Genomic DNA, 13,117 nt, shown 5'->3' with positions numbered 1-13,117 from the left:
TGAGATACTTTTCTTTGGAGAAACCATGTCATGGGATCGCTTCAGAGAGATCATACATTACCTCCGTTTTGATGACAAAGAAACAGAAATTCACCATGGTATCCACATGTGTAGTTTCAATAATTGACTATTTTTTACTGCTGTCTTATTGACACTTATATTCATTATAATGCTCACTGTTTCTCATTATAATTTTTACTGTTTCTCAAGCACACTTGTCACTTATAATGATGTTTAGGATACTGATGTTTCTATCATTTGACCTTGTGTCTTACTGTCCATGCGTCATGGTGAATGTTGTATTTTGGGGTATTTTTTGTGTGTTGTTATAAAAAGAAGCTGTTAGCGTGTTCCAACACATACGCCTTCTGTTTCATAATTGTAGCAAAGGCACTCCATTAATAAAATGCATTGAACATTTTAATGTTATGTTTTTATTGTTTTTACACATAGCCTAGTCACAAACTAATGAAATAAAAAGTACCTTAGACCTTCATAAACACAACCAAACTATTATTTTCGCAATAGCATATATTAAATGTATTAATTACACTGTTAGAATGTTGTAGTCAAAATGACTGCTCATTAGCTTGAAGGGGGGTCCCTCAAGGCCCAGCTGTTCTAGTGTAAAAGAGATTGAAATTAAAGCAGAAAGAGGAGAGAACGAGTGAGAGGAGGCAGACAAGCAATGAAAGATAATATGTTAAATTGTGAGTGTTAAAGAAAAAGTGGCAGACAGAGCCGAGGGCGATAAGAGGAGTGACAGACAGAGCCGAGGGCGATAAGAGGAGTGACAGACAGAGCCGAGGGCGATAAGAGGAGTGACAGACAGAGCCGAGGGCGATAAGAGGAGTGACAGACAGAGCCGAGGGCGATAAGAGGAGTGACAGACAGAGCCGAGGGCGATAAGAGGAGTGACAGACAGAGCCGAGGGCGATAAGAGGAGTGACAGACAGAGCCGAGGGCGATAAGAGGAGTGACAGACAGAGCCGAGGGCGATAAGAGGAGTGACAGACAGAGCCGAGGGCGATAAGAGGAGTGACAGACAGAGCCCAGGGCGATAAGAGGAGTGACAGACAGAGCCGAGGGCGATAAGAGGAGTGACAGACAGAGCCGAGGGCGATAAGAGGAGTGACAGACAGAGCCGAGGGCGATAAGAGGAGTGACAGACAGAGCCGAGGGCGATAAGAGGAGTGACAGACAGAGCCGAGGGCGGTAAGACGAGTGACAGACCGAGCCGAGGGTGGTAAGACGAGTGACAGACCGAGCCGAGGGTGGTAAGACGAGTGACAGACCGAGCCGAGGGTGGTAAGACGAGTGACAGACCGAGCCGAGGGTGGTAAGACGAGTGACAGACCGAGCCGAGGGTGGTAAGACGAGTGACAGACCGAGCTGAGGGTGGTAAGACGAGTGACAGACCGAGCCGAGGGTGGTAAGACGAGTGACAGACCGAGCCGAGGGCGGATCAGACAAGCATTAAAGAAGAGCATGATGGAGCAAAATTAAGACTAGAGAAAGACATGGACGCAGAAAGACTGAGAAAGACCCAGAAAGTATCCACACAAGCTTCACACAAGAAAAAAAAATCATGGCAGTTTCATTGACATTCAGTGTGATTCTCTCATGAGGTTGTGGGTGGGAGAGCGAGGAGCAGCTGGTGACCGGGGTGACTCGGGGTGCCAGGTCTGCTGCCCAATGGCTGGGCTAGGCAGGGCTAAATTTAGACTGCAAGCATTGGCCGGACCATCAGCTGACTACTACACACATTCTGAGAAACTGACTGACCAAAATGTCATGGAAACATGCTATAAATACTGTACAAAACGCGCGCGTGTGTGTGTGTACTCACAGCCCTCGTATATGTCCGTGGGTATGTGGACTGCTGTGGTGTTGTAGGAGATGAGGCGTCTAAATTGCTCGTCTTCCTTAAACTCTGGATAAAGCCGGTTTGGCTTCTTGACCTCTGTATCATTTGAGTCCAGCTATAAGGGAAAAAGACCAAAGGAATGAGATATTATTGACGCAAATTGGAGGTCAATGGAGAGTATACTGCATGGATTTGGTGAATACAAAGTATTGTGTGTGTGTGTGTGTCTGTCACTTTGCATTATGGTGCGTTGTATGATAACACATGCGTGTGTCTGTGTGGCGCTTGCTCCATCTCCTGTGGCTGTGAATAATATTGGCGTGTATTCAGATGCCTGACAGTACTGATCTCCTGTGTCTTGGCCCGTCAAAGCCAGAATGACATCAGTTGTTCAGGAGAGGTGTGTGCCTGCCTGCATGTGTTCCATCACCACACCCCCTGTGGAATTACTATCTGATCCCCAGTATCAAATCAGACAGATGACTTCAGAGGCCAAGGGATGCAGACGATATCACAGGCACAGATACGTGTTCTTGAGATAATCCCTCACACGCACACACACACACACACACACACACACACACACACACACACACACACACACACACTAGACATAACATGCATGCACACTCATTTGAACAAGCACATGCAAACAAATACACACACTAACCCTAGCGTACTGTAGCAACTTTTTTGTGTCTTTTCAGGGCTCTAGAGCCTGGGCCACAGCTGGGGGATGTGGGGGGATCCTTTAAGGCTATCAATACGCTTTACAACAGGTTTAGTAACCACGGCTACAAAGACAGAGGGTGCAGGTGGGATTTTGTTGAATATACAGACTCAATATGACTCAGATCAAGTCTCTTCACAACACATGTTATACATGGAGGAAGTAACAGTAGAAATGTACTCACGTTTTCTTTGGCATAGTAGTAATGGATGTCATCAGGCTATGGAGAAAGGGCGGGAGGGAAGAGAAAGAGAGAGAAATAGAAAGATGTGAAAAACACAGATTTATAAACACAGCAGGTCTTTGGTAGGGGTTTAAATCAATGTGCATTGTAAAGTTTTCAGACAGTGTTAGAGTCGTGTGGAAACTGTGTTCCTATTTCATGTTGTTTTCCATTCTTCAGTGTGGTTGTATTATTTTTCTTATTTTGTGAATTCAAGCACTTCTTCACTCTCTGCGTATGACTATGAGTGTGTCTCACATGCAGGAGTGTGTGTACTCCCCTAATACAGTATGTGTGTCTGTACTCCCCTAATACAGTATATGTGTGTGTGTGTGTGTGTGTGTGTGTGTGTGTGTGTGTGTGTGTGTGTGTGTGTGTGTGTGTACTCCCCTAATACAGTGTGTGTGTGTGTGTGTACTCCCTTAATACAGTGTATACAGTGTGTGTGTGTGTGTGTGTGTGTGTGTGTGTGTGTGTGTGTGTGTGTGTGTGTGTGTGTGTGTGTGTGTGCTCCCTTAATACAGTGTATACAGTGTGTGTGTGTGTGTGTGTGTGTGTGTGTGTGTGTGTGTGTGTGTGTGTGTGTGTGTGTGTGTGTGTGTGTGTGTGTGTGTGTGTGTGTGTGTGTGTGTGTGTGTACTCCCCTAATACAGTGTGTGTGTGTGTGTGTGTGTGTGTGTGTGTGTGTGTGTGTGTGTGTGTGTGTGTGTGTGTGTGTGTGTGTGCGTGTTTGACACAAAAGCATCAGTAGTGTTGTAACCAACTCTCTCTTTCATCCGCTGTGCGAGCTTCCTGTCAGAGCACGAGCAAGCCAGGCGCTAACGAGCTAGCCTATCCAGCCTAGCTGACAGATGGACGCCTTGGGGACATGGAGCCGGTTCACTGGTTAGCACCACCTGCCTGCCACCCCCGGCGCTGCAACATGGGGCTAACGCTACATAAAACACAGGCCGGTTCCCCCACCTGTGATCTGCTGGTGGTGTGAGGCTCGATAGTTAGCGCCAGGCCATTAGCGATGAGCTAGGTGTTAGCGATAGACAGTTCTGACAGCGGTGCTCCAGCATCTGCTCACCTCCTGAGAGACAGGCTGCAGTCCTTGCAGAGCTTACACACAAGCTCACACACATATACACACACTCTGTCTGTCTGTCTTAGTTTCTACTGTATCTCTCATATACTCAGATCCCTGAGGGGTGAAACAGTGTGACCTTAGTGTGTCGCTCCACAACATTAAGATGGCCTGACAGCCATCATGAGGAGGTCTCTTCATGTTAGCTTTGAAGCACTGTGGCTACACTCCCCACCTCCTTAGGTGTGTGTGTGTGTGTGTGTGTGTGTGTGTGTGTGTGTGTGTGTGTGTGTGTGTGTGTGTGTGTGTGTGTGTGTGTGTGTGTGTGTGTGTGTGTGTGTGTGTGTGTGTGTGTGTGTGTGTGTGTGTGTGATCTACGTGCATGGATGTGAATGAGTTCTGGGGTAAATGTTTTTAAGTGATGTAACTCCTGAGGGAGGGAGGACGTCTTCTGGGCTTTCATACAGAAATGAGGCGTGTGTGCAGGATTATTTGATCTCCTACACCAGATTGTGTACACAAATACACATACACACACACATACACACACACACGCACGTACACACACACGCACCCACGGGTGCAGTTCACGGAGGACTACGCTGTAACCGCGATGTTGGCCGGACGGATTGAGAAGGAGTGAGGAGGGGGATGAGGAACGGACTGTAGTCACACCACAGCTGTCTGACAGACTGGACCACGGAGCTCTCCTCCTAACACTTTCACTGAGCGCGTGCAAGAGCCACATGGAGCCAAGACACTCCTCACGACACGCAACATTGCCTGAGAAAGCCAGCGGTTAAAGAAACTGAAATGAATAGAGAAAACTACATTCAGCCTCGTTTGTCGTTGCCTGGTTGACACACACACTTGGGATCAATTAGCTAGCTCAACATAAACAATCTGAAAAAGCCAACCTCCGAGTCCTTTCATCGGTGCAGGCTTAATTGGCCAAGACTAACATGTGAGCTAATATTTGCTCGTTAGTTACAGAAAACGCTGGACTCTCACACTAATGACTCTTCGCCAAGGGATAATTATCCAAGCTAGCCAAGCATCTCCATCCAGTCACACATCCCAAGCCTCAAAGAAGTAGACCACGGCAGCATAAAGCAGGATGAAGCAGATACTACTTTGTTCCCCACACGTTTCTACTTTGTCCCATACACACGCATGTGCACAGATGGAGCACACACACACACACTTCCCGTGAGCGTGTAGGAATCAGACATGATTAACTTTTAATGGAGAAGAGACATTAAAAGGAGTATTGGAGGCGGTTATAATGACACGGTCCAGGTTAGTTTCAAGCTAATAGGAGGCAATGGAGTTCTCCCACATAGAGGCAGTAAAAAAAAAATATATATAAACATATAATTTGTCATTTTCAATATGGCTGCCGAAAGTGAGTGGCTTTCGCATTACTAAGTAGAAGAAGTAAATTAACAATTTGAATTCATTAGAAAAACGTTGTGGCTTGGACAAAGAACATTTGGACATGGGGAGTTGAGGAAGTGCATCATAATTCATGATGAGGCCTACTAATCAAGTGCAGAGCCAGGCTGCTCAGTAGAGAAATGTGTCCGATGGGGAGTGAGTTCAAGTAGAAGAAAAGGTTATTGGAATCGTGTTCATATACAGTGCATTCGTAAAGTATTCAGACCCATCGGCTTTTCCCACATTTTGTTACGTTACAGCCTTATTCTAAAAAATATATATCTTTTTTTATCTCAGTAATCTACACACAATACCCCATAATGTCAAAGCGAAAACAGGTTTAGAGAAATGTTTGCACATTTATAAAAAAATAAAAATAAATATGATATATCACATTTACATACAGTATGTATTCAGACCTTTTACTCAAAAGTTTTTTGAAGCACCTTTGGCAGCGACTACAGCCTCGAGTCTTCCTGGGTATGACACTACAAGCTTTTGGGGAGTTTCTCCCATTCCTCTCTGCAGATCCTCTTAAGCTCTGTCAGGTTGGATGGGGAGCGTCGCAGCACAGCTATTTTCAGGTCTCTCCAGAGATGTTCGATTGGGTCAAGTCCGGGCTCTGGCTTGGCCACTCAAGGACATTTAGAGACTTGTCCCGAAGCCACTCCTGCATTGTCTTGGCTGTGTGCTTAGGGTCGTTGTCCTGTTGGAAGGTGAACCTTTGTCCAAGTCTGAGATCCTGAGTGCTCTGGAGCAGGTTTTCATCAAGGAGCTCTCTGTACTTTGCTCCGTTCATCTTTCCCTCGATCCTGACTAGTCTCCCAGTCCCTGCCGCTGAAAAACATCCCCACAGCATGATGCTGCCACCACCATGCTTCACCGTAGGATGGTGCCAGGTTTCCTTCAGATGTGACCCTTGGCATTCAGGCCAAAGAGTTCAATCATGGTTTCATCAGACCAGATAATGTTGTTTCTCACGGTCTGCGAGTCCTTTAGGTGCCTTTTGGCAAACTCCAAGCGGGCTGTCATGTGGCTTTTACTGAGGAGTGGCTTCCGTCTGGCCACTCTACCATAAAACCCTGATTGGTGGAGTGCTGCAGAGATGGTTGTCCTTCTGGAAGGTTCTCCCATCTCCACAGAAGAACTCTGGAGCTCTGTCAGAGTGACCCTCAGATTCTTGGTCACCTCCCTGACCAAGGCCCTTCTCCCTCGATTGCTCAGTTTGGCCGGGCGGTCAGCTCTAGGAAGAGTCTTGGTGGTTCCAAACTTCTTCCATTTAAGAATGATGGACACCACTGTGTTCTTGGGGACCTCCAATGCTGTGGAAATGTTTTGGTACCCTTCTCCAGATCTGTGCATCGACACAATCCTGTCTCGGAGCTCTACGGACAATTCCTTTGACCTCATGGCTTGGTTTTTGCTCTGACATGCACTGTCAACTGTGGGACCTTATATAGACAGGTGTGTGCCTGTCCAGATCATGTCCAATCAATTGAATTTACCACAGATGGACTCCAATTAAGTTGTAGAAACATCTCAAGGATGATCAATGGAAAAAGGATGCACCTGTGCTCAATTTCGAGTCTCATAGCAAAAGGTCTGAACACTTATGTAAATACGGTATTTATGTTTTTTATTTTTAATACATTTGCAAACATTTCTAAAAACCTGTTTTCACTTTGTCATTATGGGCTATTGTGTGTAGATTGATGACGAAAAACATTTATTTAATCCATTTTAGAATAAGACTAATGTGGAAAAAGGGAAGGGGTCTGAATACTTTCCGAATGCACTGTATACTGGCTTAATGGGAATTTGAGAGAGTAAGACCCAGTGTGTGCATGGCTCTGAATGTGTCCCAATGCAATGTAATTGAATTCTACTTAATTGAACGCTATTAAAACTCTATTGTCAATCTAATGAGATTTTATACAAAAATGATCATCCAATGTGTTTCTTTTACCAGGTAAGTTGACTGAGAACGCATTCTCATTTACAGCAACAACCTGGGGAATAGTCACAGTGGGAGATGGGGGTGAATGAGCCAATTGGAAGATAGGGATGATTGGGTGGCCATGATGGTATGAGGGCCAGATTGAGAATTTAGCCAGGTTAACACCCCTACTCTTATGATAAGTGACCACAGAGAGTCAGGACACCCGTTTAATGTCCCATCCGAACGAAGGCACGCTACACAGGGCAATATCCCCAATCACTGGCCCTGGGGCATTGGGATATTGTTTTTTAGACCCGAGGAAAGAACGCATTCTACTGGCCCTCCAGCACCACCTTCAGCAGAATCTGGTCTCCCACCCAGGAACTGACCAGGACCAACCCTGCTTAGCTTCAGAGGCAAGCCAGCAGTGGGATGCAGGGTGGTAAGCTGCTGGCAATTACAACAATCATATATGATCGTGAATGAAATCAATCTCTTCTTATAGAGTTCAAGGCTTCTATAGGTAATGCATCCAGAGATAATGAGGATATTAATAATGTTGATCTACACAACCACTCACTCACCTCAGGATCATTTTTCCACCGATGCCACATCTGAAAATCCTCTGCAGCGGATGCCAGTGTCTGGACAAAAAAAACAGAGAAATAGAGTTGGAATTTTAACACATATTTCCTTTCAATTAAGGAGTTGACATAGTGCTTGTGGCAAGCAGAGAGAGAAAGAAAGAAAGAAAGAAAGAAAGAAAGAAAGAAAGAAAGAAAGAAAGAAAGAAAGAAAGAAAGAAAGAAAGAAAGAAAGAAAGAAAGAAAGAAAGAGAATGGTTCAAATGTTCATTAACATTGATCACGGACATGAAAGTGTTAAGAGCATGAAAGCCACCATACTCCTCCACCCTACACAACATATACTGAGAGTACATTACACACCTCAGCTCACCTTATCATGGCTAATTCAAACAACTGGCTCACCTTATCATGGCTAATTCAAAACACTGGCTCACCTTATCATGGCTAATTCAAACAACTGGCTCACCTTATCATGGCTAATTCAAACAACTGGCTCACCTTATCATGGCTAATTCAAACAACTGGCGCACCTTATCATGGCTAATTCAAAAAACTGGCTCACCTTATCATGGCTAATTCAAAACACTGGCTCACCTTATCATGGCTAATTCAAACAACTGGCTCACCTTATCTTGGCTAATTCAAACAACTGGCTCACCTTATCATGGCTAATCCAAACAACTGGCTCACCTTATCATGGCTATTTCAAACAACTGGCTCACCTTATCATGGCTAATTCAAACAACTGGCTCACCTTATCATGGCTAATTCAAAACACTGGCTCACCTTATCATGGCTAATTCAAAACACTGGCTCACCTTATCATGGCTAATTCAAAACACTGGCTCACCTTATCTTGGCTAATTCAAACAACTGGCTCACCTTATCATGGCTAATTCAAACAACTGGCTCACCTTATCATGGCTAATCCAAACAACTGGCTCACCTTATCATGGCTAATTCAAACAACTGGCTCACCTTATCATGGCTAATTCAAACAACTGGCTCACCTTATCATGGCTAATTCAAACAACTGGCTCACCTTATCATGGCTAATTCAAACAACTGGCTCACCTTATCATGGCTAATTCAAACAACTGGCTCACCTTATCATGGCTAATTCAAACAACTGGCTCACCTTATCATGGCTAATTCAAACAACTGGCTCACCTTATCATGGCTAATTCAAACAACTGGCTCACCTTATCATGGCTAATTCAAACAACTGGCTCACCTTATCATGGCTAATTCAAACAACTGGCTCACCTTATCATGGCTAATTCAAACAACTGGCTCACCTTATCATGGCTAATTCAAACAACTGGCTCACCTTATCATGGCTAATTCAAACAACTGGCTCACCTTATCATGGCTAATTCAAACAACTGGCTCACCTTATCATGGCTAATTCAAACAACTGGCTCACCTTATCTTGGCTAATTCAAACAACTGGCTCACCTTATCATGGCTAATTCAAAACACTGGCTCACCTTATCATGGCTAATTCATACAATTGGCTCACCTTATCATGGCTAATTCATACAATTGGCTCACCTTATCATGGCTAATTCAAAACACTGGCTCACCTTATCATGGCTAATTCAAACAACTGGCTCACCTTATCTTGGCTAATTCAAACAACTGGCTCACCTTATCATGGCTAATTCAAACAACTGGCTCACCTTATCATGGCTAATCCAAACAACTGGCTCACCTTATCATGGCTAATTCAAACAACTGGCTCACCTTATCATGGCTAATTCAAAACAACTAGGCTCCAGCTCTTATCATGGCTAATTCAAACAACTGGCTCACCTTATCATTGGCTAATTCAAACAACTGGCTCACCTTATCATGGCTAATTCAAACAACTGGCTCACCTTATCATGGCTAATTCAAACAACTGGCTCACCTTATCATGGCTAATTCAAACAACAGGCTCACCTTATCATGGCTAATTCAAACAACTGGCTCACCTTATCTTGGCTAATTCAAACAACTGGCTCACCTTATCATGGCTAATTCAAACAACTGGCTCACCTTATCATGGCTAATCCAAACAACTGGCTCACCTTATCATGGCTAATTCAAACAACTGGCTCACCTTATCATGGCTAATTCAAACAACTGGCTCACCTTATCATGGCTAATTCAAACAACTGGCTCACCTTATCATGGCTAATTCAAACAACTGGCTCACCTTATCATGGCTAATTCAAACAACTGGCTCACCTTATCATGGCTAATTCAAACAACTGGCTCACCTTATCATGGCTAATTCAAACAACTGGCTCACCTTATCATGGCTAATTCAAACAACTGGCTCACCTTATCTTGGCTAATTCAAACAACTGGCTCACCTTATCTTGGCTAATTCAAAACACTGGCTCACCTTATCATGGCTAATTCATACAATTGGCTCACCTTATCATGGCTAATTCATACAATTGGCTCACCTTATCATGGCTAATTCAAAACACTGGCTCACCTTATCATGGCTAATTCAAACAACTGGCTCACCTTATCTTGGCTAATTCAAACAACTGGCTCACCTTATCATGGCTAATTCAAACAACTGGCTCACCTTATCATGGCTAATCCAAACAACTGGCTCACCTTATCATGGCTAATTCAAACAACTGGCTCACCTTATCATGGCTAATTCAAACAACTGGCTCACCTTATCATGGCTAATTCAAACAACTGGCTCACCTTATCATGGCTAATTCAAACAACTGGCTCACCTTATCATGGCTAATTCAAACAACTGGCTCACCTTATCATGGCTAATTCAAACAACTGGCTCACCTTATCATGGCTAATTCAAACAACTGGCTCACCTTATCATGGCTAATTCATACAATTGGCTCTACTTCTACAACCACTAGTAAGGCTGTCAACACAGGAAGTTATTTTAGACTGAAAATCTAAACAAACACATTTTCACTCGACACCCCCAGGTGTGAAACGAGGCTGGGGGTGTCACAGTATAAGACGTCATTGTGCTCAAATTAGATCCCCCCCCACTCCATGTTGGCCCAGATCTGGCACTAATGACTAGGTTAATGGGTTTCTAATGAGGATCATCTTTTCATCTCAAACTGGTCTAGAAACACACTGTAACACTCATTTCCCCTGGGGAAATATGGAATCTAATTCCAGTCACTAGCTACTAGTACTGCAGAAAGGGAGTTATTAACCTCACCCATAAATGTTATAAGTTAAATTAATTGAATAAAGGCGAAGTGGGGGGTTAGTGAGATGAGATAGTAACAAGAAAATCAAACAAAGAAAAACAAAACAATGAGCTTCCTTTGAGGACGAATCACAGGGTGCAGAGATCTTACAATCTTCACAATGGCAGTTTGTGTTTAAGTGCTGTATCTATCAGAACTCGGATCTGCAGGCCAAGTGTCCCCTTTTCTTTGGCTCAGAAAAACACACGACCTGGATCCTGGCATCCCAAAGACAAATGCACTGAACTTATGCAGTCTTTCTTTGCCACGCTATCGCTGCAGGCTGGGTGAACTGCATGATGCTACCACACGCTTACGCTAAGTCTCCCCATTTGGCTACAATGAGAGGGCTGTGTTAGCATCACATCATTTCCTCTACACAATGATATCACAAGTGCGTAATTAAAAAGCCTGCCAGAGTGCTTTGCAAGCACCTTCTTTTTTCTGTCCGTCGCTGAATACATTGAGGCGGCTAACACTATTCTAAAGCTAATGTGTTTAGCGCTGCTAGCGTTATTGGCTTGCATCTTCCCCTGGGCTTCTTGTAGCTTTGTGGGCCTGCTGACCCTATCAAAGCTAAGACTAATTGATGGACAAAAATGAACAGTGTACTGACAGAGATGGATTATAGAGGGAGGGGTAATGTTTTTAGGGTGTAGTGCAATGTTCCCTACATTTTTGGGAGGCATTGAGCAAATGTTTGATCTGGTGAGCGGAAACTTGAACGTTGTGAGAATTTTGTGCAACTTCCGGCACACGTTTACAGTGATCACTGAGGCTGTTCCCTTACAGTTTTAGACATTAGCCAATAGGCTATTGTGGCTATTTGAGCATAATGTAGGCCTACCAACAAAACCAATGGAGCAAATCCCACAACATTTTCACATGGAAATAGCTTTTGATTTCTATGATATATCCTACAGTAGCCTATATGTGGTGTTTAATGCAAGCCTACACTGCATGAGACTTTTAAAAACGTTTTTACATTATGAAGGACTTGACATTAATTCATGATGTTTTACTTGGTCTCTAACACCATGGGCTAAATATGTGACTGTAAATTGCATTGTTTTGTGTTGTATGATGCAAGAAACCATTTTATATGAATGAAATTAACTATTATTTCCACATGGAGAATTAGACGATGTAGGCTACCCCTCTGCCTATTGGGTTATTTGCATATTCAAGCCTGTCTCAGAATACAACACTACCCCTTTAAGACATACACTTTTTACCTGAGCTTAAAATATAGCCTACACATGTTGTGCTCTTGTATGAAGCAGTAACTTCACATTGCTGACCTATAATTATCTATAACTGGGCTAATAACTCGCTAAATAGCAAAGAATATCAACAAATGTGCACACGTGCGGCTTTGCTCTGATCTGAAAAGCGCATACACTCACCGGTGATTGAAAGACCGCTCGTGCGCAACCCCCACCAATATAATTATATTCCGTTCTGCTCTGACTACAACAAAATCACAGGCTCAATCTTGCAAAGTTTGATATGTTTTGTTTTGTTGCATTGAAAAGGGTTTGATATCATGCTGATTCCATCACAGAAAAAAAATTGATCTATTTCGTGCAAACTAATGGGGCGTACTCAGTGAAGTTCACTCTCTTGCGTCTCTGCGCCGCAGTCTTGGAGGAGGTGCGCAGTGTACAGTCGTGGCCAAAGGTTTTGAGAATGATACAAATATGAATTTTCACAAAGTCTGCTGCCTCAGTTTGTATGATGGCAATGTGCATATACTCCAGAACGTTATGAAGAGTGATCAGATGAATTGCAATTAATTGCAAAGTCCCTCTTTGCCATGCAAATGAACTGAATCCACAAAAAACATTTCCACTGCATTTCAGCCCTACCACAAAAGGACCAGCTGACATCATGTCAGTGATTCTCTCGTTAACACAGGTGTGAGTGATGATGAGGACAAGGCTGGAGATCACCCTGTCATGCTGATTGAGTTTGACTAACAGACCGGAAGCTTCAAAAGGAGGGTGGTGCTTGGAATCATCGTTCTTCC

The 13,117-nt window shown here is 43.8% G+C and overlaps 1 protein-coding gene across 2 annotated transcripts in view; it reads right to left on the bottom strand.

Moving 5' to 3' along the window:
* Nucleotides 1-13,117, bottom strand: part of LOC139533812 (voltage-dependent calcium channel subunit alpha-2/delta-1-like) — a 206,795-nt gene that overhangs the window by 110,936 nt on the left and 82,742 nt on the right. For both annotated transcript variants that reach the window (XM_071332219.1, XM_071332220.1), the window contains exons 4-6: nt 7,850-7,909; nt 2,782-2,817; nt 1,850-1,982 (exon numbers count right to left, since the gene is read on the bottom strand). In XM_071332219.1, coding sequence (XP_071188320.1) covers nt 1,850-1,982; nt 2,782-2,817; nt 7,850-7,909 — 229 coding nt within the window. The remainder of the gene's footprint in view (nt 1-1,849; nt 1,983-2,781; nt 2,818-7,849; nt 7,910-13,117) is intronic.

The sequence above is a fragment of the Salvelinus alpinus genome, chromosome 11 (genome assembly GCF_045679555.1).
Source record: "Salvelinus alpinus chromosome 11, SLU_Salpinus.1, whole genome shotgun sequence".
Classification (NCBI taxonomy): Eukaryota; Metazoa; Chordata; class Actinopteri; order Salmoniformes; family Salmonidae; genus Salvelinus; species Salvelinus alpinus.
Note: the sequence above shows the minus strand (reverse complement) of the source record. Positions and strands in the feature narration are given on the sequence as shown.